The sequence below is a fragment of the Ambystoma mexicanum genome, chromosome 2q, assembly GCF_040938575.1.
Source record: "Ambystoma mexicanum isolate Mex_15411 chromosome 2q, UKY_AmexF1_1, whole genome shotgun sequence".
In the NCBI taxonomy this organism is placed as follows: Eukaryota; Metazoa; Chordata; class Amphibia; order Caudata; family Ambystomatidae; genus Ambystoma; species Ambystoma mexicanum.
The window spans coordinates 483,540,095-483,565,091 of NC_090924.1; the positions used below are offsets into that span (position 1 = coordinate 483,540,095).

The 24,997-nt window shown below is 48.1% G+C and overlaps 1 protein-coding gene across 7 annotated transcripts in view; it reads left to right on the forward strand.

Moving 5' to 3' along the window:
- IQCE (IQ motif containing E) overlaps positions 1–24,997 on the forward strand; it is a 1,388,455-nt gene that overhangs the window by 961,929 nt on the left and 401,529 nt on the right. For all 7 annotated transcript variants that reach the window (XM_069647600.1, XM_069647604.1, XM_069647602.1 and 4 more), the window contains one exon: positions 21,303–21,479. In XM_069647600.1, the coding sequence (XP_069503701.1) occupies positions 21,303–21,479 (177 nt within the window). The remainder of the gene's footprint in view (positions 1–21,302; positions 21,480–24,997) is intronic.

Below are 24,997 nucleotides of genomic sequence, written 5' to 3' on the forward strand. Positions count from 1 at the left end.
TGAGTGGAATGCGGCGCTGCAGCGATCGACGTGATGAGCTTTTAAATAAAAGTCTTCCTTTTCAGGATTGGCGGCGAGATGTCTCCGGGATGCGGATTTAGCAGGTAAGGACTTTTCCTTCTTCTGTTCTCTTCTTCTCTTCCTTTGCAGGTGATCCAGGATGCTGGCAGGTGTGGCAGAAGTCAGGATGCAGGAGCAGACACGGTGAGCGTCCAGCTGCTAGATGCAGAACAACGCGAAGCACGTGTGGCTCTTCGGGTGGGGTTTAAATAGCCTTGGAAGAAGTTCCAGGTATGTATCCTTCCTCCAATCAGGTATGTATCCTTCCCCGACCACGCCCGGATGGTAAATTAGTCCCACAGGTAAAGTAGTTCCTTTCAGGCCTCAAGAAGGCCGGGATCCTGCAGCATGGTCTGCATCAGGTAAGTGCACCCAAGCACTCCCATAATGAGCCTGGCGCCTATGGCGCCAGGACTGATGTCTTTTATGAGCCTGGCGCCATAGGCGCCAGGACACTGTCCAAAGGGCCCTATATGGGGTTGCTGGGTCCTTCCTTGGGGACTGGATGTCCGCTTTCGGGGACGCAGGGCTTGAACCGGCTCCCCGGGAGCGGGCATCATGACAGGAGCATCTCCATGACCCGGCGCAGCACCAGTTGAATCGCCGCCCGAAACATCAGCATCTGAAAAGACAAGAACAAACAAAAGGTGAGCGGGGTTCCGCCAAAGACTTTCTTTTACTTACCGCAAGATACTTACTCGGAATTTTACCGCTCGAGGCAGCGCTGGTCACCCGACATTTTCGGCAAGGCACCTCACCTGCAAAGAAGATAGAGAACTATTGGTTAATTACATTTGGAACAATATTACTTGCTAGACAGTGCTTGGTACAAACTGACTCTTATCTAAGCGCTACCTTCATCCATCAAGGCGAACTCACTCCTTGGATCATGCTGCAAGGGAAAAGGTATGAAAGGAGCAACAGTGAATTAACAGACATTTGAACTCTAAAAGAACTATACATTCGGTTTACACACTACTTACGTCGGAGTCATTGTTGTCTGGAACTCTGCCAAATACCTTCGGATCAGTGAAGTAACTGAACTTCTACGCGCCCCTGTACTCCACGCAGGATGGAGAGTTCATCCTTTTAAACAATAAGGTGAGACTTTATGAAGGGGAATACTGGAAGTTTTCAGGGAAAATAGGGTTAGTGTAACCTCTCTACCACGGGTGGCTAATCCCCTTACTGCTTTTAGGAAAATATTCTTGCGGGCCAGGTAGACGAAACTGAGTGGGCAAGTGCAGTCGATCATCACTTCGCTACGAGTCACACTGGTGGAGACCCCAGCAGTCCAGCTTCGTTCGACGCCCCTGTGGAATCCATGTGAGCGTAACAAAGAGACGAGGAGCATCATTTTCAAATGCCAAACGGGTGTTGGCTAAGAGGGCATAACATGGTCATGTTAGTATTAGACATTCTCACCTTACGGATCGATCATAAAAAACATTGTTTGTTGTAGACCAGAAAGAACATTATCATGGGGTAAGTAATGTGTTCCTGTTCTTCTCCTTTTCCCTCCTGGTATCTCTCCCCTTCACACCCTACTGCTGATCTTCCTAGGTCCTCTCTCTTCCTGCTGCTTACTCTCACCTGTCGCCTCTCCCCTCTCTCTTTATCTTCTCTCCTTCTGTCACTCAGCTCTTCTCACACTCCCCCTCTTTCTCTCGCGTCCCTCATCCAACTACTTCCTCCTGTTTCCAAATTCCCCTGCTCCATCTACACACTCTCTCCCCTCCTCAACATTCCCTCTCTCGCCCCTCTCCTATCTCCCACACCCCTCTCCTCCTACACTTACACACGCTGACTCTTCACTCTTTCAACTTGTTACCACTCTTTCTCACATTGAGTACCTTGCGTACACTTGCATTCAGCACCACCACTGACTCCTCAGCACTCTACCTTCCATCCTCCATCTGGTCTCTCGGTCCACCTCCACACCACCTGACCCCACCCGAAGACCTTTCACTCGGTCTCACTCCTATAATTCTTTTATACCTGTGACTTCCTGTTTGTTCATTCCTCCCCCTCCATTAGTTATATCTCTCAATTGACTCTGTTGACCAGTCGAAGTCTGTTCATTTCTCTGGGGTCCGGTCATCACATGGCACATCTTTATAAATCCCCCTTATCACCAGACATTTGTGCAGTCTCTGTGGTTTACCATGGCTTTTTTTGGCATTTTGTTTTTGCTCAGCTTTGGTACGTTGCATTTTCTCAGACTTTGTTTGAGGTTTGATGGTCACTGAAATCTCTGCGGCTGTATCGTGGCTGGCAGCTTCTTTCAGCAGTCTGCTGTAGTTCTCCGCTGCTGCAGTTCTCAGCTGCTGCATAGCATTGTAGATCTTGTGGTCCTCAAACAAAGAGAAGTCTGCCCAGAAACGAAGTTGCGGGGCATTAGGTGATCCACAGGGTACCACTGTCTAGATTCTATGCATATTCAGGGGGTTCAGAGGCCCTCCTAGCTCCACCTCTGGCATAAAGTCCTGGTAGGCTACCTTCCGCAGGTTGGGAGTGGTCAATTTCACCCACCTCCTCCCGACAGAGTCAAGCCCCTCACCCTGTCACAGCAATCACTGTAACTGACGTGCTTACAACTTTTTGGTCCTCCCCTGAAGCTTACCTGACCTCTTCTACTTATCGAACCTGAAGTGGGAATCTCTGCTGGTCTAGCCAAAACCCAGCGGCATGGTACCTGCTGTTTAAACCTGCTCCTCCTTGTAGGGCCATCCTGCATCCTGTCCTGAAGCCATCTGCATTCACAGGAAACATTGTGACCTGTTTTGGCAGGTTCTATGACTAAGTCTTGATCAGACGTTGTGAACTGGTGTGAAGGCTATCCCTGGGGGCCAGGGAAATCTGCTTGCTCTGTGATGCCAAAGCCGGGGCTGACATACAGGGCATCTCCAAGGTCAACTCCCACATTCCCAGTCTCCTAACTCGGACCATCCTTACTACCCGAGCCACAATCAGGAAAACGGATTTAAGCTTGAAATAAGCCAAGGATTGACTGTGATCAGCAAGCACAGACCACATGAATAATCTAGAAGAGGAAATCCAGCAAGCGCTGTCTGCAGAATATTCTGCAGATTTGATCTTGCCCTTTACCTGAAGCCGCAGGAGAGACTGGGAGAACCTCTGGTAAACACAATACCAGGACTTTACTACTTTAGGGAACGCAGTTACTAAGCACAAAGACCAAAGGCCGCCACCATTATGGGGCCATCTGATCTCATGTTAGCCTTTTTGAGCCTTGGAGCAACAGCAAATAAAACAATCACTACTCAATACACCTGGGTCAAAGTAGGGCCCATTGACCCTGATCCAATCACATTGGCCCATTGCCTATAGGGCAGAGGTGGCCCCCACTTGACCCGTTACACAGATCCCATAATGACCACCATTGGCTGAGAGTGAGGAGAAGTAAGAGGCAGGGAGAGCATGTAGTTGACTGAGGGCAACATTGAACGTGGAGGAGCGGGAAGGCAACACCAGGGAGAGGACTGAGTTTGTAGAGTTACAGGGAAGAGGTGGAATCGGAGGCTCAAAGAGCGGCAAGTTAAGACGTGAAAGGAGGCAAAAAGAAGTTGGAAATAGAGGATGATCAGCAGGAAAGGGGCAGTGGATGGTGATACATGAGAGAATATCAGCATTGGCCAAGCCAAAAAGGCCAAATGCTGAAAGGGGTGCTGAGAGGCAGAAGGAGAAACCAGTGGGGCATAACCTAGTGTAAGGCCAGGTGTGCGAGGGCTACAGAATGTGAAAGCCTTATTAACCCTGGCCCAAAGGATGGTAGGGACGGAAGCTTAAACACTGTTAGAGAACTTCAGAGATTGGAGAGAAACATAGGCTAGACGGGAGCGGTAATCCACAGTCTGGCAGGATGGACAAGTCCACTGTTAGGCAGATACCTGTGCAGTTCCCTTAGGGAACACTGCAAAAGATTTAAGACTACAGGTGTTGGCAGTAAACCCACTTGGTAGCAGTCTGTACCACCCAGAATTACCTGGTAGCTGTGGCTGAGCAGTCAGACTTCCCTCAAGAAGAGTTAGGCAGTATGCAAAGTATACTCAATAGGCACTCAGATAAAATAATACAAGCAAACACTGACCAGAGCTTTGGTATCAAAGTATATAATTATATATTTAAAAACACACAGTTGAAACACTCCAGCACTCTTATGGTAAACTTATCCTAAACACAGTTACTATTATGAGATATACACCCCTTTTTCCCTATTAGATAAATCACAGTAAAACACCACTTATTTTCATACAGAGGTGAGCGCTTAACTAGATTGCACTCTAATAAGTTTGTGAGAAAGGGAGGGAAAAAGACAGAATATGAAGAGGTACACCAGTCTATGATTCAGGAACACTGTTAGCAAGGCCGAGAGCAAAAAGTCACTGGTGAGCCAAAGTCCAAAGGCTGGGCCCACTCTTAGAGAGAGCAGAGCACAAATGCGCCCAAGATCACACAGTTACACTAGGCTTAGAAAGTCTTGCAGAGGGTTCAAGAAGAGTTTAGAGAGGCTTAGAAAAGTTTAGCCAAGGTGTCCCAGGCTAACCCAGGTTCGAAAGCCGGGGCCTAAATCTACCCCGTACAGTCGGTAGCAAGGGAAGCCAGGCGGGACACGGTACCTTAAGTGGGAAGGATCCTCCAGCGGTGGCAGTTGTTCCTGGTAGTGGGTGCAAGTTGCGTCGTCGTCCACGGGAAGAGAAGATCTCGACTTGGAGGAAAGATGAAGGTCGTTGCACTACCAGGGAAGAAACCAGCCGCAGAGTTTTCCGGTTTAAGGTGGTACCTTGGTTTCGCGGTCGTGGTAAAACGTGGTATCCCGGTTGCCGGGGTGCTTGGCACGGGCAAGGCGGCCACGAGGTACGTCGGGAAAGCGAAAAGACAGTGAAACTGGTTATCCCCACCAGTCAAAGGAAGAAGACTCTCCGGCGGGAGATCTCCTCTGTCGTTGGGAAAAGTGGTGAGGCAGTCCAGCAGGGCTCCACCGGTGGTGGTGTCGTGGCAGGTCGGCTCAGCTTCTCCCTCGTCGGATTCTTAGGTCCTGTGGCGACTTCTGAAGTTCCAGTCCCCAAAGCCCTGCTTTTATGCAGCAAACCCCCATTCACTCAGCCTAGCTGTCACTCAAACATGCTAAGTGGTGAGCCGGCCGGCTCACCACCTGGGCCAATCAGGATGGAGTGCGACTTGAGTTGCCTAGGCAACTCAGTCCAGGGTGCCTAAATTCCCCTCCACCCCTCCTAAGTACCCCAGACATAGTGGCACCACTTTGGAGGGCTTCTGTGGAGAAGCCCGCCAAAAAGTGGAACAAAGGGCTCGACTTGGATTGGAGTCACAGAAGAGGACACAAACGCCATTTTAGAATCAAGTTTTGGCAAAAAATACCAACCGGAGAATTAATATTAATTAAATAAACCGGCGGTATGTTCGAGGCTACCGTAAATAATTAAATAAAGGTAGTAGCCTAAAACAATGGGAAATCCCATAGGAAAATATTCGCGGTTGAATATAAAAAGTAGTATCCACTGCCACCAGCCAAAACTCGATCAGGGGGGACGGAGACGTGCCCCCTCGACTAAGAGACCTTGGGGCAATCGAATTGCCCCAGCCAGTACGTCCACAATATGATGGTTTGTATTGGTTCTGTTCAGAATTTAAGACTAGTAAAGTCAATGGTGACTTTACATGCCCTGGGAGACAGTAGTCAGCCCCAGGGTATGGAGTCTATACTGGGGGGGTCACTAAGACACCCGTGTGTCACTGCACGGAGGGTGCTGTGTAACACATATCACAAAAACACATGAAACCCTATGGAGTAAAAGACCCCATAGCCCATTAAACACTTCTAGATCCAAAGAAACACACTCAAATCATGTCCAAGAGTGAGGGTAAAAGAGTCTCACTCTTGGCAGGAGAAATAAATAAACCCCAAAAATCCAGCAAAGCTGCTGGGGGACTCACTAGGTTAGGAAATTCAGCCTAAGCAGAGAATTCTCCCTAACACTGCCCCCCCAAACTAAGGGACAGGAGGATTTAATCCACTCCTGGATGAACCTCATACCTCTAGTCGATGACATACATCCTAGAGAGTCCATCAGTATTTTGATGGTGACACCCTGACCTGTGCTCAATGGTGAAATCTAACCCTTGCAGGCAGATTGACCATCTCAATAGTTTTGGATTTTCTCCCTTCATTTGCATTAACCATCTCAAGGGTTGGTGGTCAGTCTGAATGACAAAAGTAGAACCATACAAGTATGGCCTAAACTTCTTCAGTGCCCACACAATAGCAAAGCATTCTCTTTCTATTGTTGCCCACCTTGTTTCAGGATCCTTCAGCTTACGGCTGATGAAGCAAATGGGGTGCTCCCTACCCTTCTCATCCAGTTGGCTTAGAACTGCACCTATACCTACATTGGAAGCATCAGTTTGTACAATGAAAGTTTGGTGGTAGTCAAGAGCTCTCAATACTGGAGCTTGGCAAAGAGCTTTCTTCAGTTTTTCAAAGGCCTGATTGCACTCCTCATTCCATTTGACCTTTTTAGGGAATTTTGGAGAGGAGATTATATTCAGTGGAGGAGCTATGGTCCCATAGTTCTCAATGAAATTCCTGTAATACCCAGTGAGGCCTAGGAAGGCTCTCACTTGGGTTTGAGTAGTAGGTGTTGTCCAATTTCGCACAGCTTCAATCTTGCTGAGCAAAGGCCTTATTTCTCCACCTCCTACCTCATGCCCAAGGTAGACCACCTTACTTTGACCTATCTGGCATTTACTTGCCTTGATAGTCAAATTGGCCTGTCCAAGAGCCTGCAAAACATGTCCTAGGTGGTTCACATGATCCTCCCAGGAGTGGCTGAAGACTGCAATGTCATCCAAGTATGCCATGCAGAAGTCCTCCATCCCAGCTAGAACTTGGTTCACCATCCTTTGGAATGTAGCAGGTGCATTTTTTAATCCAAAAGGCATGCCCTTAAATTGGTACAAGACTTGGGTTGGAAAATGCAGTTTTCTCCTTGGCATGGTCTGTCAATAGCCTGACGTAAGGTCAAATGTGCTGAGGTACTTGGCTGCACCAAGTTTATCCACCAACTCATCTGTCCTGGGTAAAGGGTGGGCATCAGTCTTGGTGACTGCATTAAGAGCTCTATAGTCCACACAGAATCTCAAGTCTTTGGATCCTGCCTTTGGTACTAACACCACTGGGCTAAACCATGGACCATGGACTAGTAGAGGGTTCTATTACCCCGAGATCAAGCATCTTCTTGACCTCCCCCTTAATATGGGTTCTCACATTTTCTGACATTCGGTATCCTCTGCTTTTGACTGGCAGACAGTCACCAGTGAGTATCTTGTGCTGTCCCCAAGGGGTCAAGCCTGGTGAGAGTGAGAACAGGGAGGCAAACTGATTTAACATAGATTTGCACTCCTCTTGTTGCTCAGGTGTCAGATCTAAAGAGAGATTGACTCCTTCAATTTTTTCATCTAAAGGTACACCTCTGAGGAGATCAGGGAGAGACTCACTCTCTTCTTCCTCTGCTGCTGAAGCTAGAAGCAAGGCTCCTACTTCAGGTCTGGAGATGTACGCTTTCAGTCGGTTGGTGTGGAAGACTCTAGGAGCTTCCCTGGGTCTGCCCAGATCCACCAGATAGTTGACCTCTCCAAGTTTTCCCACAACTTTGACGGGTCCTATCCATTTGTCTTGCAAGGCCCTCTGCCTTGTTGGGAGCATAATGAGAACTAGCTGGTCTTGAGTGAACTCAACCATGTTGGCCTTTTGATCATGCCAATGCTTGACCAAAGCTTGTCCAGCTTTCAGGTTATCACTAGCTTCTGCCATCATGTGTGACATTCTCCTTCGGAGACCTATCATATAGTCAGTCACTCTGACTGGCTTGAGGGGAGGAGCGCCTTCCAACCCCTCCTTAATCAGGGCCAATGGACCTCTGACCGGATGGCCATAGAGAAGTTCAAAGGGAGAATAACCTACTACCTCCTGAGGGACTTCTCTATAAGCAAAGAGAAGGTATGGCAGTAGAAGGTCCCACTTTCTTTTCAGAGGTTCCTCTAAAGCACCTATCATGCTCTTCATGGTTCTGTTAAATCTTTCCACCAGTCCATTGGTTTGGGGGTGGTAGGCGGTTGAGAACTTGTAAGTAACTCCACAGGTTTTCCACATGGCTTTCATGTAGTGGGACATAAAGTTTGACCCCCTGTCGGATATCACTTCCTAAGGAAACCCAACCCTGGTAAAAATACCAAGGAGGGCCTTAGCCACAGCCAGAGCTGTAACAGTTCTCATAGGTATTGCCTCAGGGTATCTAGTAGCATGGTCTACTACAACAAGGATAAACCTGTTGCCTGAGGAAGTAGGGGGATCAAGAGGACCAACAATGTCAATCCCTACCCTCTCAAATGGGACTCCCACAACTGGGAGAGGCGCTAATGGTGCCATATTCTTGGCGCCAACCTTACCAGAAGTTTGGCAGGTATGGCAGCTCTTGCAGATCTACTTCGGCCCCCATTTTTGGCCAGTAGAAGTAGAGTGAGCGCCTTTCCTTGGTCTTCTTGAAACTCAAGTGACCAGCCAAAGGAATCTCGTGGGCTAAGTGCAAGAACTGTTGTCTGTTTTCTTGAGGTACTACAAGGCGTTTGTAGTCTCCAGAAGAGGCCATCTTCCCAGTGCAACCTATACTTCCCAGGCTCTTGCCCATCAGCCTGAGCAGCTGCCTGTAGGCGGAGACCCTCCAGAGTTGGACATTCTCTTTGTCCCTTACGGAAAGCTACTCTGCTGGGTCCACCTTCTGCCAGTAAAGACTGCAGCTCAGGATGGTCCTCAGGGTCTAGATCTCCAATAAGTTCTTGGCCTCCCACTAGCTCTTCTTCAGAGTCTAGTTCAACCATACAGGGTTGTACCTCCCTCTCAGCCTCAGCTGGAGGTCGAGTTACAGGTGTAACTGTTGGAAGCACTGGAGTGCTTGCTGCTGACTTCTTCCTAGGAGTCTTGGGTTGCCCCTTTGCTCCTGATCTGGTAGTTACTGCAGTGAGTTGCTCCAGTGGTAAAGGAGTGATCTCTGTCATCATCTCCTGAGATAACCCTCTCAGGGTTTTCTCTCTTGCAGGTTTTGTGAGCTCCTGTAACCCTTTACTAGGTGGTCTGGGGTATGTGACACAACTCCAAGAGCTTTTAGGTCATTACCCAACAGAACCCTACCTGGCACTTCACATTGTACACTGACAGGTATTTTTACAGCCATGTCATTACACTGGATGAGAACTGGTAACTGGGGACACATCTGCACAGGCCCTCCAGCTAACTTGGTGAGGCATTTGGGTGCCTTAGCAACATCCTCTGCCTTGAAAAATGATTCATCCACCACAGTTATGCTGGCCCCAGTGTCTCTAATGGCAGGAGTCTCCTGACCATTCACCTGGACACTGTCTTTATTATACTCTTTAGTATTATCTGGGATAGAATTATACACATCTAAATTCTGTTGTTCCCACAACCCCAGAGAGACTAAAGAAACACTGGCTGAGACTCCAATGAGTTCATCAGCCAGCAGTAGAAAGTTTCCACTTGCCATAGGGACTTCCTCTTCTGGAGCGAAGGCTAAGGAGGCAAGTTGGATCCCTGAAGGTTTACCCTTGCATCTGGGATCTCCTTTCACATGGTCAGTAGAGCCACAAACAAAGCATTTTCCAAATGCCTTCTGGAATGGAGGCTTGTTCTGACCTTCCTCTGGTTTGGCACCACAGGAGACACTATTCTGCTGTGGTTTCCCTGGTGGCTTACCCTTCTGGTTTTGTTTGGGGCCCTCTTTGGAATTTGCAGTATTAGAATTCTCTTTGGAGTCCTTTTTAGGCTGTTTCCCCTCATCCTTTTTCTGAGTTACCCCAGAATCCTTGTGAGTGGCCCTGTTGGCAACCCACAAGTCAGCAGCCTTAGCTAGCTTTCGGGAATCTAATTCCTTTGAATCAGCCAAGTGCTGTCTGAGCTCAGGAGAGCAGGCATCATAAATTGACTCCAACATAAAAAGATTCTTCATACCTTCATAAGTGTTCACTTTGTAACCCTTAATCCATCCCTCTAAGTTTTTCAACCCTTCACTCACCCAGGTAGCCCAAGGGGTACCATCATGCTTTTTGAGGGTCCTAAACCTCTTAAAATACTGGGAAGGGGTCTTCCCAAACCTAGCTATCAAAGCTAGTTGTACACATTCATACTCTTTCCTATCCTCCTCCCCCAACTCCATTACCACATCAGTTGCAACAGGGGGAAGCCTAGAGAACAACCAGGTGAGTAAGTCATTTCCTGTGATGTTCTGGAGCCCATGATTATATTCAAACAGAGACAACCAATCCAACACATCCAATTTAGGCTCATACATACCAACCCATTCTTTAGGCATCCGGGGTCTTTTAGGACTGGAACTTCTTTAGGAGCCAGAGAGAGAAGCATTTTTGACAGATAATTTCTTCATTTCTAGCTCATGCTTGAGCTCCATTTCCCTTAGCCTTAGTTCTTGATTCATTTCCTGATGTCTCTGTTCAGCCAGAGTATTCAGCCTCTTGAACTCTAGTTCAAGTTTCATTTTCTCTAATTCGAGATATTGAGGACTTAATGTGGGACTTGGTAAAGGCCCAGTAGGTACAGCAGGTAGAGCAGACAGAGGCTGATGGGGGACAGTCACAGCAGCCTCACCCTCCTCTTCTGACTCTTCCTCAAGATTATCAACATTTGGATCAATATCAATTTCTATACTGTTATCTACATTTTCTGGCATGTTAGGTTCCTCAGACCCATCATCCAGACTTTGGTTAGTAACAACCTTTCTATTAACTCCATTTTTTTGCCTTTAGTCAGGAGGTTCTTCTGCTTACACAATCCTCTTAAACAATCAGCAGTTTTTGTAGCAAGGGACTCTTGACTATAAGTTTCCATAGTTGACATGTTAGAAAGATTACTTTTTCAGTGCTAAGCTTTGTGGTTAGTTGCACTAAGGTATCCTAAAGCACTCTAAAGTGTATACTCAATACAAATCCCACCGCTGTACACCAGTGTTAGGCAGAAACCTGTGCAGTTCCCTTAGGGAACACTGCAAAAGATTTAAGACTACAGGTGTTGGCAGTAAACCCACTTGGTAGCAGTCTGTACCACCCAGATTGACCTGGTAGCTGTGGCTGAGCAGTCAGACTTCCCTCAAGAAGAGTTAGGCAGTATGCAAAGTATACTCAATAGGCACTCGGATACAATAATACAAGCAAACACTGACCAGAGCTTTGGTATCAAAGTATATAATTATTTATTTAAAAACACACAGTTGAAACACTCCAGCACTCTTATGGTAAACTTATCCTAAACACAGTTACTATTATGAGATATACACCCCTTTTTCCCTATTAGATAAATCACAGTAAAACACCACTTATTTTCATACAGAGGTGAGCGCTTAACTAGATTGTACTCTAATAAGTTTGTGAGAAAGGGAGGGGAAAAAGACAGAATATGAAGAGGTACACCACTCTATGATTCAGGAACACTGTTAGCAAGGCAGAGAGCAAAAAGTCACTGGTGAGCCAAAGTCCAAAGGCTGGGCCCACTCTTAGAGAGGGCAGAGCACAAATGTGCCCAAGATCACACAGTTACACTAGACTTAGAAAGTCTTGCAGAGGGTTCAAGAAGAGTTTAGAGAGGCTTAGAAAAGTTTAGCCAAGGTGTCCCAGGCTAACCCAGGTTCGAAAGCCGGGGGATAAATCTATCCCGTACAGTCGGTAGCAAGGGAAGCCAGGCGGGACACGGTACCTTAAGTGGGAAGGATCCTCCAGCGGAGGCAGTTGTTCCTGGTAGTGGGTGCAAGTTGCGTCGTCGTCCAGGGGAAGAGAAGATCTCGACTTGGAGGAAAGATGAAGGTCGTTGCACTACCAGGGAAGAAACCAACCGCAGAGTTTTCCGGTTAAAGGTGGTACCTTGGTTTCGCGGTCGTGGTAAAACGTGGTATCCCGGTTGCCGGGGTGCTTGGCACGGGCAAGGCGGCCACGAGGTACATCGGGAAAGCGAAAAAGACGGTGAAACTGGTTATCCCCACCAGTCAAAGGAAGAAGACTCTCCGGCGGGAGATCTCCTCTGTCGTTGGGAAAAGTGGTGAGGCAGTCCAGCAGGGCTCCACCGGTGGTGGTGTCGTGGCAGGTCGGCTCAGCTTCTCCCTCATCGGATTCTTAGGTCCTGTGGCGACTTCTGAAGTTCCAGTCCCCAAAGCCCTGCTTTTATGCAGCAAACCCCCATTCACTCAGCCTAGCTGTCACTCAAACATGCTAAGTGGTGAGCCGGCCGGCTCACCACTTGGGCCAATCAGGATGGAGTGCGACTTGAGTTGCCTAGGCAACTCAGTCCAGGGTGCCTAAATTCCCCTCCGCCCCTCCTAAGTACCCCAGACATAGTGGCACCACTTTGGAGGGCTTCTGTGGAGAAGCCCGCCAAAAAGTGGAACAAAGGGCTCGACTTGGGTTGGAGTCACAGAAGAGAACCCAAACGCCATTTTAGAATCAAGTTTTGGCAAAAAATACCAACCAGAGAATTAATATTAATTAAATAAACCGGCGGTATGTTTGAGGCTACCGTAAATAATTAAATAAAGATAGTAGCCTAAAACAATGGGAAATCCCATAGGAAAATATTCGCGGTTGAATATAAAAAGTAGTATCCACTGCCACCAGCCAAAACTCGATCAGGGGGGACGGAGACGTGCCCCCTCGACTAACAGACCCTGGGGCAATCGAATTGCCCCAGCCAGTACGTCCACAATATGATGGTTTGTACTGGTTCTGTTCAGAATTTAAGACTAGTAAAGTCAATGGTGACTTTACATGCCCTGGGAGACAGTAGTCAGTCCCAGGGTATGGAGTCTATACTGGGGGGTCACTAAGACACCCCTGTGTCACTGCACGGAGGGTGCTGTGTAACACATATCACAAAAACACATGAAACCCTATGGAGTAAAAGACCCCATAGCCCATTAAACACTTCTAGATCCAAAGAAACACACTCAAATCATGTCCTAGAGTGAGGGTAAAAGAGTCTCACTCTTGGCAGGAGAAAAAATAAACCCAAAAAATCCAGCAAAGCTGCTGGGGGACTCACTAGGTTAGGAAATTCAGCCTAAACAGAGAATTCTCCCTAACATCCACAAATGGGGAAATAAAGAGGCCTTTGTACCAGGATGATTTACTGAATCCTTAAACCTTGGAAAGTGGCCTTAATGTACATAAAAACAAATGACTGCAGCTGGAAAATCCACCCAGGTAGACCAGGAAGAAATACACTGCCTTGTCGATGCCATTCAACCACAGCCCTGGAGTGTCAACGTACTCTAGCAACCTTTTGGAAAGATAGCAAGTCTGACGTATTCAAAAGAACTGCAAGCTACTTTAGCAGAATCCAATCAGGGCTGCCAACACTGACCAGGAACCGATGCAACCTGACACTCGGACAGAGCAGCACAGTCCTTTTGCATGGACTAGTTGTCGGGTTTACTTCACACTAGTTGTTCAACACTTTTATTTTGAGGCTGCATTCTGTTTGTAGACCCATAGTCCCACCTTAATACCTATCCACCATTCAGAGATTGCTATTATGCTTATTTGCTGCTGCTTCTTCATTCACGTCAAGCTTTTTCGTGGGTCTCTTTGACGGGATTGCTCAATGTCATCAGGTGTGCCATCTCCAAGGGCTCTGCTTGAAGATTGGGCATAGGAGGCATAGGAACCTGATCCATGACTAAAGCTAAAACTAGGTGCCAAAACCGACATCTGCACTCTCAACTCCTGGCCCGGCTCAACTGCTTCCAATGGGGTTTTCTGAATCCTAAGCCATCGTTGATCTCATTTTCTTGGGGATTCGAATACAGTCCAGTTTGAAGCCCCTGTCTCTGCCACACATGCAACCTGGCTCTTGCTCTATCTCTACAATTCTTCAATTCTTCTCTCCTGGGCCTCTGGTTGTCAAACATTGGCCTGGAACTGCTTTTGTGGAGCCCAGTAGCCTCTCTAGACCCAAAGGCCTTCTCCCTGCAATTCCTGTAACTACCTGGTAATACTTAATAATTGTGTGCTGCCTACACACTTTGTCGCTTTAAAGTCTATGGACAACCTTTTAAAATATCTTAAACTAAGTAATCATTTTACTTACCTGGTAAAATATACAGTATATATATTTATATAGGGGTTTTCCATTTAAAGGACATTGTTCCGGTTTTTCTTTTTAAACTTTATTTAGCATTTTTTAGCATTTTTCATAAAATTTATATTTCAATGGATTGCCTTTCTCCCACACTGATTCCTCATCTTGATAGATATCCATCATCCAGTGCTGCTGCTCAGAAACCTTTCACCAGGGGCGTAGTAGACCTCAACTTGGCCGTCGATCCGTCTTGCCTGGCTCTCGATAGTCGACTCCAGAAATGACATAAGGTGTTGTGAGTGTATATATAGCATGTCACTATGCCCCATGCTTCTGTTCCTTTTTTCTGCACGCTGCATCGGGAACACGACTTCGAGTTTTCTCGACTTTTTTTTTTCCTCAGAAAACCTTGACGCAATGTTGTCTTACCAGATTTCGGGCTTCAAGTGATCCCGCGATTGCGAGGCCAAAATGTCAGTAACCGACCCTCATGACGTGTGTCTGTGGTGTCTAGGTGTTGGTTACGACATGGATTCCTGCGCATTATGCTCGAAAATGAAGCTGAAATCCCTACGTGGGAGGGACGGGAAACTTGCCTTGGTTCGTCCGTCTGCAAAATCTCTGGCGCAGTCTCTCGTCTGGTCTCCTGAGGCTGAAACTGGGGATCTCACCCCCAAAGGGGAAAGAAAAATTGCAAGAAGACCAAGAAACATTCCCATTCCAAGAGCCATTCCTCGTCGTCTTCCTCGTGGAAGAAACAGCACCACCGACATCAGCGCGAGTCCAGCTCGTCGTCGGAACGAGGTAAGCCCTCGGCAGGGCCGACCACTCTGCAATGGTTCATTTGTACCGCTGTCAAGAGCGGGATTCTTTGACTCGTTGCAGTCCGGCATTGATGATCAAGTCCACCCCACTTACACAGGAGCCGGCTGCATCGATTATTTTGCCGATTTATTGGCCATGGCTCAAGCTCTACAGGAAGCTAGTGGCATAGATACTTCCCCAGACCTTGAGTTGCAGCAAAACCAGCCCTATATTCATGCTAATTCCAAGTTCAGGGCTCTGGTTGACAGGTTTGTTGACACCTTTGGGTTGAAGGCATCTACCACACCTCTTGAGTATGAGCTCACCGATATCTTGGACGAGGGTCCCACAGTTGAGCATAACATGCCATTTGACCCAGCCATTGCGGCCCCTTTATGTCAGCACCCTTGCACTATTCCCACTTTAAATGCCAATTTTACAGGGCAGTTTAGGCTGGCAAATGGAGGCCCTTCTTTACTCTCCACACACCCTTCCCCGGAAGGGCTGGTTATACAGGCTGCCACTATTTCCACCAGACCAGTGGAATCCACTTCCAGTCTGCCTTTGGACAGAAAGGGAAAGAAGTCGGACGCATTAACCAGAAAGATGTTCACCTATGGCAGCATAGGGCTCAAAGCCACAAACGTAGCCTTCGGATTCGCAAAATACTCATTCGGCTTGTGAAAAGCTGTGGAACATGCTGCGGAATATGTCCATGCGGGACTGATTTTTACAGCTTGTGGAGGATGGGAAGGAGGTAGCCAAGCAGTCATTGCAAACGGGCCTGGACGTAGCAGACTGCGTTGGCCGATCAGTGGGTTAAGCAGTGATAATGAGGCAGCAGGCCTGCCTGAAAACTTCTGGCTTCTCTCTGTTCAGAACAGGTTGCTAGACATGCTAGACATGCCCTTTGAGATAGACATGCTTTTCGGTCAGAAAGCTGATGAATCCTTGGAAAAGTGTAAAGAATCCAAGTTCAAAATCACTGGGCTAACGGCAAACCTGCCTTCAGCTTTGCCTCCAGAGGTAGGGGCTATAAGCGTTACGTGCCCTATGGCAGTAAGGCGCAGCTCCCGCAAGCCAAGCAGGGGCAGAGGTGCTTCTCGCCTCCGGAAGGGGCAGAGGGGCATCTAGAGGTCCCACGCCCAATAAGCCACTTTGATTTCTCCTCCGATGATGCACCGGTTGGTGGACGGCTGGCAGGGCATTGGCCTCAGTGGCAGGAGATGACCTCTGACGCCTGGGCCCTGTAGTTCATTTGGTGGGGTTATTGTTTTCCCCTTTCTAAAAAGAACACCGGACCGACCCCCACTGCCCACATTCCAACCGGGTCAGGAGCTCCAGGAAGAACTGAGAGCCCTGTTCTTGAAGGGTGCAGTGGAAGAGGTACCTCCCGAACAGAGAGGATCGGGCTGGTATTCCCGGTATTTCCTGGTACCCAAGAAGGGAGGAGAGGTCTCCGTCCCATTCTGGACCTCAGGGCTCTAAACAAGTTCCTGAGTTAAGACATTCAGGATGGTGACGTTGACCGAAATTCTCCACGCTCTCGAATTTCAGGACTGGCTGGTGTCAATAGACCTGCAGGATGCTTATTTCCATGTGCCAAACACCAAAAGCACAAGAAGTTCCTAAGGTTCCTCATAGGGGACAAGCACCATCAGTTCAAGGTGCTGCCCTTTGGGTTGACCTCCGCTCCAAGGGTCTTCACCAAGCTCATGGCGGTAGTAGCGGCTCACCTCAGGAGATCCGGGGGCCATGTATTCCTTTACCTGGACGACTGGCTAATCCGGGGGAAGACACCTGCCTACTACTACACAGGCTGGCCTTCTCCCTCAACTTGAAGTCCCATTTGACACCACTTCAGCGGCTCCAGTTCACCTGAGCAGTTCTAGACACTCAGGTAGGGAAGGCTTTTCCCCCCGAAGAGAGAGTCTGCAATATAGCCCAGATGGTGCATTTGTTTCAGAACCATGCCACCCTTCCAGCAGCTTCCTCCCTCCGCCTTTTGGGTCTCATGGCTTCACATATTTTTCGAGTTCCAGAGGCCAGGCTGCGCACAAGATCCCTTCAGTGGCTCCTGAGGGACCATTGGTCTCGGTGTCTGGGAGCACTCACAGATCACCTCTGTCTCTAGCCAGGTAGTCTACGAAATCGGCTGGTGGAACACGTGCAGCAATCTTATGGTGCGGGAACCCTTCTGGCCTACTTGTGGCCTCATGCCCGAGTGCTCACGGATGCGTCTCTGAAGGGTTGGGTCGCCCATTGAGATGATTTGCAGGTGAGTGGCCTCTGGTCTCCATCAGGAGCCAGGTGGCAAATCAACAGGCTGGAGTTGCGGTACCATCAGGATAGCCCAGGGGGCTTTTTCCCCATCTCTCAGAGGGAAGCTAGTCCTCATCCTGACAGACAACACAGTGGCCATGCACTAACTCAACAAGCAGGATGGTGTACACTCCCAGCCCCTCTGCACAGAGGTAATACAGCTGTGGTTCTGGTTACGGGAGAACCAAATCTCGGTTTCGGCAGTTCATCTGGTGGGGACAGAGAGCACCTTGGCGGATTCTCTGAGCAGGCAGAGCATGGTCTCATACGAGTGGGAAGTGTACCAGGAGGTCCTAGAAGAGGTCTTCGATCTCTGGGGTACCCCAGCAGTGGATCTGTTTACCACGCAGTCCAATGGGAAGTGCAAACAGTTTTGCTTGAAGGAATTCCCAGTGAACGGCGTACTGGGGGGGCGTATTGCTGGTGGATTAGACCTTCCCTATCCGTTACGCTTCCCCCTCCGCCCCCTCCCCCCGATAACCATCAATTGGGTTCTCAGGAGGTTGAAGAGATTTCGAGCAACCATGATCTTGATTGCCCCGTATTGGGCGAGGATGACGTGGTACTCCGATATGACCTCTTGGATATGGGCATCTGTCCTCCTCACCGGTTGCCTCAGCGCCTGGATCTGCTGATCCAGTCGGAGGGTCGAGTTCTCCACCCGACCCCAGATTCCCACAACATAAATGTGTGGTTCTAGAGAGGATGAGGTATGATGACTGGGACCTCTCAGAGGAGGTACTTGAAGATCTCTGTATGCGTGTAGGTGGAGATGATTTGAGGCGTGGTGTTGGGAACGCGAGATTGACCCTTTGTCTTGCCCCACCACCACAGTGATGGAGTTCCTCCGGTCACTGGCCTCGTCCGGCCTTCAGGTTACCACAGTCAAAGGGTATTTGACGGCACTGTCTGTGTTCAAGAGGTCGCCAGACCAAGGTTCCTTCTTTACTATTCCAGTCATGGCTCAATTCCTAAAGGGCCTTCTCAATAAGTTTCCACCAACCCCTTTTATCGTCCCAGATTGGGATCTTAACCTGGTTTTGACCTACTTGATGGAGGCTTCGTTTGAGCCTATGCACTCATGTTCTTTATGGCTCTTATCCCTTAAAACAGCCTTCTTGGTTGCAATCACAGCTGCCAGGAGGGGTAGCGAGCTGCAAAATGTGTGCTGCAAATCTCCTTTTCTAAGGTTCTTTCGTAAGAAAGTCTCTCTCAAAGTCAGGCCTGGGTTCCTTCCTAAGGTGGTTTCCAGAGTTTCACATGTCCCAGTCTATTGATTTGCCTGTCTTTTACCCTCCTCTACATCCCTTGAAAGAAGAGCGGTTCCACCGCCTTGACCCCAAGAGAACGTTAAGCTTCTATGTTGCTCGTAAATTCGAGTTTTGGATGTCCGACCAGTTGTTCGTGGCCCATTCTTTGCCTCGAAAAGGTCTTGCCATAACCCAACAAGCCCTGTCACGTTGGATTATTTTGTGCATATCGGAGTGTTACCAATCGCCAGGCAGAGAGCTTCCAGCGGGCATCAGGGCTCACTCAACCAGAGGGGGTTCAGCCTCTATAGCCCTCCAAACAGGGGTTCCTGTGTGGGACATATGTCAGGCAGCCACTTGGTCATCCTTACATACATTCACCAAGCACTGTGCCTTGGGTGTTGCAAGGGGAGCTGATGCACGGTTACGTAGGATGGTTCTACGGAATCTGCTGGTTTAAATCTTTCTGCTCTCCTCCGTTACTAACTACTTCGGGAGTGTATCAAAATGAGGAATCTGCGGGAGAAAGGCAATCATTGAAGGAGAAATTACTCACCTTAATGATCTTTCTATGGATTTTTCTCCCGCAGATTCCTCATCGACCCTCCATCTGTTCAGAAAGTTCTGTGGCTTGTCGCTTCTTTCCAAACGAGAAGACATCTGGTGATGGCTCTTGGATGACCGCTTCTGTCTCATTCAATTTTAAAAAAAGAAGAAAAATGGTTTTCAATCATTGTTGTGTGGGATCACCCTGTTGGGATGTATCTTTGTTCTGTTTTTTACCTGCTCTTTAGCTGCCTGCTGTGGTTTTTCGTTCCGCAGCGTTCAGCCTCCCTGATGATTGATAGTGTCAAGAAAACGTTTGGAGGAGAAGACTAACTGTTGCTTTAGCAGGTACATCTGACTGGGAACCAGAGTGCGTGCCTCATCTCCATTTTTTACAGTGTTTCAAGAGTGCCGGGCTCAAGAGGCAGCAGCACCAGGGTCATCATGCCTTACTATAGAGAGCCATAAACATGGTTTTCCCCCTCCCCCTATTAAGGGTAACATTTGTGTTTTGGAGGAAAGTTGGTTCTTAGTCACTTGCATTGAAAAAATTGTGTGACTACATGTACTACAATCCTTAGAGACTTTAATGAGAATTAACCAGACACACCTGAAAAGGAAAAGGAAAACCGCCTCCCTGATGATTGATAGAGTCAAGAAATCGTTTCGAGGAGAAGCCTAACTGTTGCTTTAGCAGGTAAATCTGACTGGCAACCAGAGTGCGCACCTCATCTCCATTTTTTTCCAGGGGGGTGGGGGCGACTGAAGCATGAGGCGTAGTGGCGTACTATATATACACGACGCCTGACGTCACTTTCGGAGCCAACGATGGAGAGCCGGGCAAGACTGATGCACGATCGACAGCCAAGTCGAGGTCCACTACGCCCACTGGCGAAATGATTCCGAGCAGCAGAGCTGGATGATGGATACTTCTCTAGATGAGGAATCTGCAGGAGAAGAGTCATTTCTCCATCCTGCATACAATATTTTGTACAGGCAAACAGGTATTCACATAGCAGAGCAGCATAACAGTGTAAACTGTCGAACAGGCCACTTCATAATGAGCTGAGATCTTCCACTACGCGGGGTGTTCTAAACCAACAGTTGCTCCCCACTACTCCTCCCCCTCCATAATCGAGCTTAGCAGCAGCAGCAGCAGCAGCAGCAGCATCACATTGTATAAGGGCTAGTTATCCTACATTACTCTCCTATAAGCCATTATTTTCAGGTACAGATGTGACCAAGTTCATCTCCGTTAATGTTCCCCACTTGGTCCAGAAACTTTAACTCTGTTCTCATCCCTTGCCTGCCTTGCACATGCATACCTTTCAATTGAAACATGCTGCTAGTAGCAATACCTGTGAATAGTATTTGCAGTCTATTCTCTGTATAACTCCTTCCAGGATAAGTTAGTTTACAGACGTTTGTAGGCCTGCACCCTAAAGAGATGTTCTTTGCTGGTGATGGCACCAGAAGTCAGGCAATCTCTTCTGGTCAAGACATTTATTTTTTCTGGTGCATGCAGACAGAACTTGCGAACAGTGCTAATCCAAAGCAGCAATGTAGCCAAATGCATTTCAGTCAACGGTTTTAGATGCTTAGTAAAAAAATGTTTTCATTTTGATGGTCTGTGCCTGGTTTTAATTTGTTTTTTATTTGAAGAAAAGAGCTGTTAATTCTTGTGATTGATTTACATTCAGTGCCATTGATTTCAATGGAAAGTAAAAGCCGAAGAAGGGGAAGTTTGCAGAGGTGTGCCTGGGTCTAGAATGGTATTTGGCTGAGGAGCAGGCATGAGGTTTTGGTTGGTTGGGTAAAAGTAGTCTTTGGCCTGGAGCAGTCTCCTCCCTCGATAAGGAAGCATGGCTGATTTACCCAACTGGCAGTGCCTGCTGAAGAAAAATGTTTGGTAGTGCTACATTTGTCTAGAAAGAATAAAAATGTCTCATGTATAACACATTGATGTCAGAGCTAGCTGTTAATATTATTGGCTAGATCTGATATAATCACTGAACGTTTTCAAGATTACTATATGTTCAGTGTATACTTGGTACTCTAAATGAGTAAAGTGCTCTGGATCCTTGCTTTCATGGCAAATAAACTTGTTTGTTTTGTTCTTCCACGTGCAGAAAGATTCCCGTCCCCCTGGTTCTGCCAGTCCTCAATCCCGTCCTGGGTCAGCAAAGAGCACGAGTTCTGTGGCATCACTTCCAAGATCTGCTTGCTCTGATGGTGGAAGGGGAGAACGTAAACGAGAAAAGGCAGCAGAGGTCATTCAGACCCACTGGCGACAGTACAAAGCTAAAGTAAGTGGTTTAGTTTAGTTTATTTCTTATGTAGCGCAACACGCAAGTACTTCTGTAGCAATTATTTATTTTATTTATTTTTGCATTTGTTACAGAACACTGAACTCTTGGGTATCCAGGCGCTAGATACATTATGAGAAAAAAAAATGCAGACAATACAAGAAACATATGCGGAAAACTCTGGGGAGGGTGGGTTATCATGATGTCTTAAAGTCTTGATTCTGGGAGCTTTACATGCGGAGAGAAACGAGGGGGAACAGACAAGTATCCGATTGGATTAGTGTGGTAGCTGAGGAAGCTTTTAGGCGAAGAGGCAATTTTTTAGGTTTTTTTCTGGCGGTCCAGCAGGAAGGTTCCTTTCTCAGGGCGAAGGGGGGGGGGATTGTTCCAGAGTTTAGCAACCATGACGGGAAAGCTCTGTCCTCTGGTCTTTCGTGTGAAGGTGGGCTCTCGGAGGAGATGGTTGTTCGTGGATCTCAGTGGGTGAGGGGGGGTTCTATTTCTCCACCCGGCATGATAGGGAGGCCGAGGCAGGCAGTGTTCGTGTTGTTCTATGTTAAAAAAACGAATACAAAAAGCTTGAATTACAAAATTGCAAAGACCACTTGTTCGCATTTTGTAATTCAAGCTTTTCGGATTTCGGTTGTTTGTCCCCCGTTGGGCTTCTAATGTATGCGGGGGACACCCCTGTCTCCCCGCAGCCCATAATACCGAACTAGGGAAGTGGGGGACACCCCCTGCAACATCCATTCCCCTTGTTCAATATTATGGGATTCAATCTTTTAAACCAGGACGAATGCGCACTAAGTGTGCATTCAATTTTTAATTTTTTTCCCTCTATTTTGGTGTAAACCCTTTCATGGTGCACCTGTGTGCGATGGAGAGGGTCTTGAATTTAATCCGTTCACGGATCGGGAGCCTGTGGGCCTCTTTCCTGGCCTTTGTGACATGGTCATGCTTGGACCAGTCTAGGGCTGCTCGGAGGGCATTGTTTTGGATCGTGTGCGGCTTGTACGTGTTATGTTCAGAGGTTCCTACAAAGAGGGCATTACAGTATTCCAGTTTGGCTTCAGTGTTGGCTCTAGCTATGGTGAGGCTGTTGGTTGTGGTGAGGAATGGCTTGCTGTTGTTCAATAGTTTTTCGGTATAGGCAGCGGCGTTGACCTGGCAAGAGATGTCAAGGGTGGCGTCTAGGTAGATGCCCAAGGTTTTGGCTGCAGAGGATGTTTGATCCGGTTGTTGTCAATCTTAAATGCTTTGTAGGCTGGATCCATGCTGCAGAGGGTGCAGTGAGAGCCTACAAAGAGGATCTCAGTTTTGTTGTTGTTGAGGCATAACTGGTGGGTTGCCAACCAGTTTTGGACAATGTCATAAACTGAGTTGATGGTTGCAGCGTCAAGGTGGTAGGTGCCTGTGAGAGGAAGGAGGATTTGGGTGTTTTGTCGGCATAATTCTTGTAGGAATGCCGAGGGCATCCAGGTGATCAAAAAGAGGTTTAGTATAGATGTTATACAGGGTTGGAGAGATGCAGGACCCTTGTGGGACTCCACAGGTTAATGGTGTCGGTGGGGAAACATGGTCATCCATAAAGACACGGGAGGATCTGTCTGCTAAAAAGGATCTGATCCTGTCTATTACTGCTGGGGAGAGGTTTGCTGGTGTGGTGAGGTGGTTTCATAGTGTCTGGTGGTCGACAAGTTCGAATGCTGCTCATAAATCCAGCATGAGGAGCAGGGCGAGTTTGCCTGAGCCTTTGTTATTGTCTGTTTTTTTAGGTCCAGTAAGGCGGTTTCAGTTCTGTGCATTTGTCGGAAGCCTGACTGGCGGATGCCCAGTAGGTGGTGTCCTTGAGGTATTGTTGGACTTGGATATATGCTGCACGGTCGAGGATTGTAAGGATGACGGGTACAGCGGAAATGGAGCAGTAGTTAAGTGGGGATGGTGGGGTCAAGGGAGGTTTTATTTTAATAGCGGGAAGATCCAGACTTCTTTTAGGGTGGTTGGCAGTTTTTGTTGTGAAGGAGGAGTTGATAATAGTTGTGATGATGGGTGTGAGCATGTTGGCCCAGTCTTTGATGATGGGGGTGCCGGACATGTATCTCTTTTGCATCGGAAGGGCTTGAGGCCTTTAATGATATTTGCCACTTCGGATTCAGATACCGGGCGGAAGTCAAATTGGGTGGTGGGTCGGCTGGTAGCAAGTGTGAGGTATGGGTGGGGTGGAGGTGGCTGGTGGTGGTTTGGCGAGGATGGCCAGTTGCTTGGTGCAGATTTTCATCTAGAGGGAGGTGATTTTCCCAGTGAGGGCTTCTAGTACCTTGGTACATGAGGTGTCATCTATGATGAGGTCTGTGGGAGGGGAGACTGGCGACTTAAGTTTGCGTAAGATTGTGAAGAGTTTGTGGGTGTGTGTTTGTGCGTTGTTTATTCTGGCATTGTAGCTGCTGACTTTGGCAATGTGAATAGCTCTTTTGTAATCTTTGGTGAGGGAGGTATACTGGGCTTTAGAATCTGGGGAGGGGTCTTTTCTCTAAGCCGTTTTGGTGGGGCGTTTCTTGGCGCAGGACACAAGGAGCTCAGGGGTGAACAAGGCACTATTCTTTAGAGCTTGCTTGGCTTTGCGCTTTTTAACGGGGCTAGAGTGTCGACAGCTAGTGCAATGGTGGTTCGTATCCGTGTTGGATGGGATCGTGAGGGCTGAGAAGAGGAGTATGAGATGGTCCTTGTTCAAGTGTTTGCTGTAGTGGACTAAGGCTTCAGGTTTCATTGAGTGACAGGGGCTGGGCCTCTTGTTGTTGGGGAGGTCGAATGTAATGTGTGGTGGTCAGAGCCCAGGCAGGTTGCGGTGATGGGGCTGGTCAGGTTGCAGTTAAGGTCAGCAATCCAGTCGATGGTGCTGCCCTGGATGTGGGTAGGTTCAGTGATTCGCTGAGCAAAGCCGATGTGGTTGAAGGTTGTGGCTTGGCTTTTTGCGTGTGGGTCTGTGGGGTCATTGAGGGCAAGATTGAGGTCTCCCAGGATTAAGATTTTAGAGCTGGGCTTGATGGTGGGATTGATGGTTAGTATAAGGTCTTCCTCGAAGGATGAGATGGGGCCTGGTGGAGGGATGAGGTGGAGATTGAGCATATTGGTGGGTGAGGGAGTGAGTTTGGTGGACAGCATTTCGCAGTTTGGGATTGGGATGGAATTGGTTGCCCTGATAGTGATGGTATTGTTGTAGATTAGAGTGACTCTGCCACCTCTACTGGGTTCTATCATTGCGCATGATGGCGTATCCTGCAGGCGTAGCGATGGATAGTGCAGGGCCTACAAGCAGGTCGAGATTGTTTGAGGTGAGGAGGTCGCGTATTTTCGGGGGCGTGCGCAGGGACTGATCTGGCATTGATCAGGGTGCATTTGATGGGCTTGTTGGGAGAGGTCACTGGGGTGGGTTGAGCGGGCGCAGTGTTTAGGGGTAAGTGGGGAGGTGGAGGGCCAGGTGCACAAGTGGAGGAGCTTGTTTCTGTAGTGAACGGAGG